We start from the raw sequence: 5789 nt of genomic DNA on the forward strand, positions 1-5789 counted from the left end.
AGAAGCAGCAGCAAAGAAATAACGAAACATCACCCTTCCTGTAGTTTCGAAAGTTACACATCTTGCAATATTGTATGTAAACAAAGCTTGTATTTCTGTAGGAGGTATAGCTTTAACTAAAACAATTTATTCCTCATTAAACATAAAAAAAAAGCCTTAATTTAAGTTAAACCGAAAAAAAATTGACTTGAACAAGAAGACGACTTCAAAAAATCACAGTTGTTTGAACATGACAGTAGCTTACTTGTATCTAACTGATAAAAGGGCTCCAGCTTAGAAAAATACTTTATTGCATTTTATACTATAAAACCTGAGATCATTCCATTTAAAACAAGCGTAACATTCTAGTAAAAACACAAGGTTTAACTGAAAACTTGGTTTTTGGAAGTGTTCGTCTTCCATAAAACCCATACTTCAGACTCTTTGGACTGGCAGTAAAGCCTGGTGTAGAAGCATGCGGTGTCCCACATCCTGGTGCAATATTTATTACTCTCCTTGTGAATGTTGGATTCTTTTCCATGGGTTGTAGCTCTGGAGATGCTTCTTTGTATTATCTGTAAGGACACTGTCACAGAGCATCCAAGTACACACTTCTGCCGCACAGCACTTCTTGCAGTCTTTTCAGTCAGCAGCTCGTTAACAGATCACAATTACTGTGCCTGGCTTTTCAGCTGGCTCTGTGTTTTCATTGTTAAATGGCATAAAGCAGAATTTCCAGCTAACAAATGGGTCTGTAGACCACATCTCCTCTGTCAATTCAACATCGTGACATCGACACCAGTACGCTACTGCAATGAGAAAGCTGTTGATGAAGTACAGCCAGGGGACATTCATCTCCATGTAGGCTGGAATCCGAGGACCAAGAAACAAAATGATAAACTGAAGAAGCACAAAAGGTGCCCAAGTGCCAAGGAAACAGACGAGGAGTCTGGTCAGAAGCTGCCACTTAAAGCAAGTGCCGTTGTTGTTAGACGCGTATGAGAACATCAGAACAGGCTGACTGGCGAAAGAAACCACCCTGACAGACAGTATCATGGTTATGACTTCCTTCCGAGAAACCATGAAGGCCATGCCTATGAGAAGCAGCATGGCAAACGAGACGGCGTAGCTCTGCACGCTGACATAGAGAGGACACTGATAAGGAGAGAAATGGTTCCGAATTTCTAGTTCTTCGTAGATAGCAGGAACTTTCAGAATACAGAAAAAAACTGAAATCCATATGAAAATCACAACAAATATATAAAATAGTCTTTGGCCTTGTCTAGGAGATTGAGAGGTTTGGGCTATCGTCATGTAATAATCCAGACCAGCCACGAGACATACTGGGTAATGCAAAATACCGTAAGTAAGAGAAATTATCTGAGTGAAGAGGCAAATGTGGTACTTTGTAAATCTTACACCCCAGAGTGCAAAGTCTTCAAAATAGAAAATGACAGCTATATTGATCAGCAGGATGAGATCTAGGAGTGCCAGAGAAACACAGAAGTATCCCATAAAGCTAACTTTCACATTTTTTTGCTTAACTTGCAACATGAAGAAATCAAGGGACACCTTTCCAAGCATAATCAGAAGCAACATGCAGCTGATTTCAAAAGGCTGGTGGGCCTGTGGGTAGTGGTACTGGCCAGAACAATTTTCACAGAATAGAGCAGCCATCCTCCAACAGTAAGAGCCAGAAAAATAAACATCACAGGGCACCGGGCTTCATGTCTGAAAAGGAAAAAAAATATATTTGTAGGGATTTATTTCTGGTGTAGTTCTACTTATATATTATTCCCTATCATAACAGCTACCAAGTCTACATCTGAATTTTCCAGGCTCCTTAGTTAAGGTTAAAAGCTTCAATAAAACAAGGAACACCTATATTTTATGTTCTTCTATGTATACTCTTTTGAGAGTTAAAAGATCAACATACGCTTAAGTTACTCTTCTACCTACTTCCCTAAGGAAAGGTTTCAGAAATGAGGTTGACTGTGCTTCTTCCCTTTAGAAAACATGAAGGTCTTTCTGTCCAGCTGGGCAGAGGGGTAGGTGGTTCAGCGCCACTACGTATTCTGAAGAAATTAGAAAACCACATAGGACAGAAACTGTGCAACCAGCAGGACCTGTCATGTTACGGCCTCGCAGTTTGTTATGCTCACAGAATCTATATGGAATTGAGACCGCAGGAATATCCCGAAAGCAGACAAGACATCCAAACAACCTGTCCTGTTTAGTTGGCAACCAAACTAAACAAGCTTCATTAGTTGACTGGGGTTCTGTTCATCCTTTAGCAATATAAGTTATACAGCGATAGGCACCTCAGAAATGCTGTTTTTCCCCTTAGACTTGTTAACTTCCCTTACAATGTCTTCCCGTGTGATAATTCCTAAGAAAAACGAACACAGGATGGCTTCATGTACACCAACACAGCGTATCAGAAAAAGCTCTCCATGCTTCCCTCTCTAAGGGACCAGGACAGCGATACCAGAATTTTTCACAGCACTTCTCCTTCGAACCACAGATGAAAGCAAAGCATTAAACATTTCTCCACTTTTACCTCGGCTTTTCTGCAAAACTATTAACTGCTACTTTGCTTCTTTTGCCCTTCCCCTCCTTTTAGGCAGCGCAGGTGCCTCATACTTCTGTCTGTTACAGCTCGCCTGTGCTGAAGCCCCCTAAGAAGCACTTCAGGCCTTTTCTAGAGTTATTATTTTTGTCGTTGCCGTTGTTTTTAAACCCTTAACAGTCTCAGTAAGGGCGCAGCAAGCTGCCCGGGCCGGTTGCAGAGCTGCTCCCCTCACTGGCAGCCGCAGAGCCGCGAGGTGAGGAACGGCGCCCGCACACCCAGCAGCAGCAGCAGAGAGCCCAGGGCAGCTGCAGGCAGCCTCGCAGCATCCCTGTGATCCACGAAGTGCTCGCGTTTAAACCCACACCAGCATTTTACGGCCAGAGCTGGCGAGCAGTCAGCCGGGTGCCTCCTGCAAAGCCGCCCGAGAGCTAGCAGCCTACCTGGGCTCGCAGCTTCCTCACTCCTCGCGGCTGAGGGAGGCGGCACTGAGGGGACGCTGGGGCTGAGGGTCCCGTGGGGGTCCCGTGGGGGTCCCTCCCAGCCCCTGCCCGCCGAGGAGCCCACCTTGCCGCCCCTCCGGTGGGGCTGAGCCGCCTCAGGTCCCGGGACGTGCCCGGCTGCCCTCACCGCGCCGCTGCCGCCTCAGCCGGCGGCCATCTCCGCCCCTACCCACCGGCAGGGCGGGGAGGGGAACCGGGGCCGGCTGAGGCGAGGCGAGGCGAGGCGGGGCCCTGTGAGGAGAAGGCGGTGAGGGGATGGCGGAGAGAGGGCTGGCTCCGTGTTCAGGGCCCGGACAGAGCCGGGGGGGCTGCGGCAGGGCCACCGGGAGGGCGACGGGCACGGCCCCGGGGGGCAGCGCCTCGCCCTGAGGGCACTGTGCGGCTGCTGGCTCGGGGGGGCAACTGCGGCGTGTGGGGAGGTCCCATCCCAACAGATCCCATCCCAAAGGTGTCACTGACAGGGCCGAGCAGGCTTTCAGAAGATTAATTGCTTCTGTTTCTTTGCAGGTCTCGCAGCTGGAAGAGCCCTTGGTGCTTTCAGGGACGCGGGCAGCACCCACCGCCTGGCCCCATCTGGCATCTCCTGGCCCATCCTCGGTGCCCCTCAGGGAGCAGCCGGTGGGTTTCTCCCCAAGTGCCCCATGTCCGTGGGCTTCCCTGGGCACCTTCCCCTTCCCACAGCCAGCACAGCGTGTCCCCAAGCATGGGACGCATCGCCTTCGTGCGGTGTCCCTGCTCCTTGATAGGACCGTAAGGTAAACCTGAATGTTGGAGAATTTGGCCAGTGGTGTGATAATTCTCTTTTTCTACATCGTTTAATGGTTTTATAAAGCACTCCTGGGTTTGAAATGCAACGCAAAATTCTGCAATCCCTCGGTGCTGTAGGTATATCGTTTTACATACAGGAACTTTCTCCACATAGTATAGTTAAAGGATTATATAGAAAATGCTAAGGAATATCTCACTGTGGACACTATCTTGGCAAAAAGATCTTTTTGCAAATGGCTCTCCCAGCGCTGGCCTTCTCTGAGATTTTCAGCAATTAAGAAAAGTTTGGAAGCAGGTTAGGAAATAGCCATTGTTCCATTTAAGATAATGGTGAATTCAAGTGGATAATCCTGCAAGTAAAACATAAAACCTTCTAAATGGGTTGGCCTTTTGGCTTGGACATCCTGTAGCAATCTACTTAATAGAGTTTAAAAATGCACAGAATAGAATTTTCTCCTCCTCCAGATCAACCTACTAATTTAGTTTTCCATTTGTTGTTTTATTTCCCATCTAGCAACAAATGTAGGATAAGAGCACATCCTGCTGCTGGTGTGGCCAGCTGAGAGTCCTGAGCGTTGCTTCTTGAGTTAATTGGAAGTGGTTTCCTGTTGACTATGGCTCTCTGTTGGCTGCATGTATGCAATATAGCTGTCATTCTATGGCATCTTTTTTTTTTTTCCCCATTATGTGTTTGGTAATTCAGAGATAAATCTAAGGAGAGGCGTGGAAGCCTGTGAGCTCAGTGCTGCAGCACCCGTCCCGTGTGTGCAGAATGGAGCCCAGAGCCCGGCGCTGCCGCTCCTCTGCCCCCCGGGCAGCAAGTTGGCCGTGCCAGGTGCTTGTCCAGGCTCGCTGTGCAGGAGGTGCTGGTGTGAGTCACTGGGAGATCTGGGAAAAGATAGTGGCCATCCAGCCTTTCTCAAAAACTAGGTGCTGGCAGGAGTAAATGGCATCTGTTAGATGATTCCTGCGGGCTAGGCCACCTCAGAAAGGTAGGCAGAACATGTAATTTCTGGGACCTGATCAGGCTTAGGAGAGAGAAATCTTTGGGAGCTTTTTGGACCTAACTTACTCAGTTTAACTTAGTTTTTTACTGGGTCTAAACTTCAGTCATTAAGCATAGAGCAGCCATGTCTAGTACCCATTGAAAGGGAAAGTTTTTTTTTTTTTTGTCTTTCTTGAAGGTTAAATAGAAAATCATTGATAGATCTATCCATGTTTGATCTGTATGTACAGAAGTATTAAGTTGGCTGGTAAGACCTCTTCTAAAAGCAATTAACTCTCTGGTACTCTGGAATTAAATTCAAGTGCAGGTAGAGTGCTCTTCTAATTTTTGTCTTCTGTGTTTCCTCTCACTGTTTAAATAAGCTCTCATTTTTTTTTTCCAGACTATGATATCAATCATCTTGTTTTTCCACAAAGAAATAATAACTTTTTTTTTTTTTTTTTTTTTTTTTCCCAGAAGTTAAACTAATCTTGAGCAGCATTCACATTGGCAATATATACTTATCCCAAAAGCACTTATTAGGACTGTTACACAGACTGCAATGTAACAAGAAAATTTTCACACCTGGAATGTGTATTTTACCATCTGGGCACCCAATCTGGTGGGTGGTCCCATTCACCAGTATCTGACTGGCAATACCCTCGATAACAGATTATCCTCTTCTTAGTTCTAATCAAAGTAGATCAGAAAAAGTGATTTTTCCAGTGCTGGCTAGGAAATTGTTGGGCTGATATTTTTGCTTCTGATCACTACTTTCTTTACGACTGCAGTAACAACTGTGCTGGCCTATGTGGGGAGATACACGGATGGTGGAAGCGAGCAACCAGGAAGGGAAAGGAACAATTTAAGCATTTCTTTCTGCTGATAAAGACCTTAATGCGTGCGTGACTTCCAGAGTGTGCAGCCCAGCATGTCAGCTCTGTGCTCAGCTTTCTGGGCAGGCTCCTCTGCGTGTCCCACAGGG

At 46.5% G+C, this 5789-nt stretch overlaps 1 protein-coding gene across 1 annotated transcript; it reads right to left on the minus strand.

The window, feature by feature from the left end:
* On the minus strand, positions 1-3054 carry GPR160 (G protein-coupled receptor 160). The gene is made up of 2 exons (XM_032193391.1): positions 2992-3054; positions 1-1710 (listed from the first exon to the last, which is right to left on the minus strand). Exon 2 carries the CDS (start codon positions 1654-1656, stop codon positions 637-639), a length of 1020 nt encoding a protein of 339 aa, XP_032049282.1. The 5' UTR covers positions 1657-1710; positions 2992-3054; the 3' UTR covers positions 1-636.
* Between the last annotated feature and the right edge of the window lie 2735 nt (positions 3055-5789).

Source organism: Aythya fuligula, chromosome 9 (genome assembly GCF_009819795.1).
Source record: "Aythya fuligula isolate bAytFul2 chromosome 9, bAytFul2.pri, whole genome shotgun sequence".
Taxonomy (NCBI): domain Eukaryota; kingdom Metazoa; phylum Chordata; class Aves; order Anseriformes; family Anatidae; genus Aythya; species Aythya fuligula.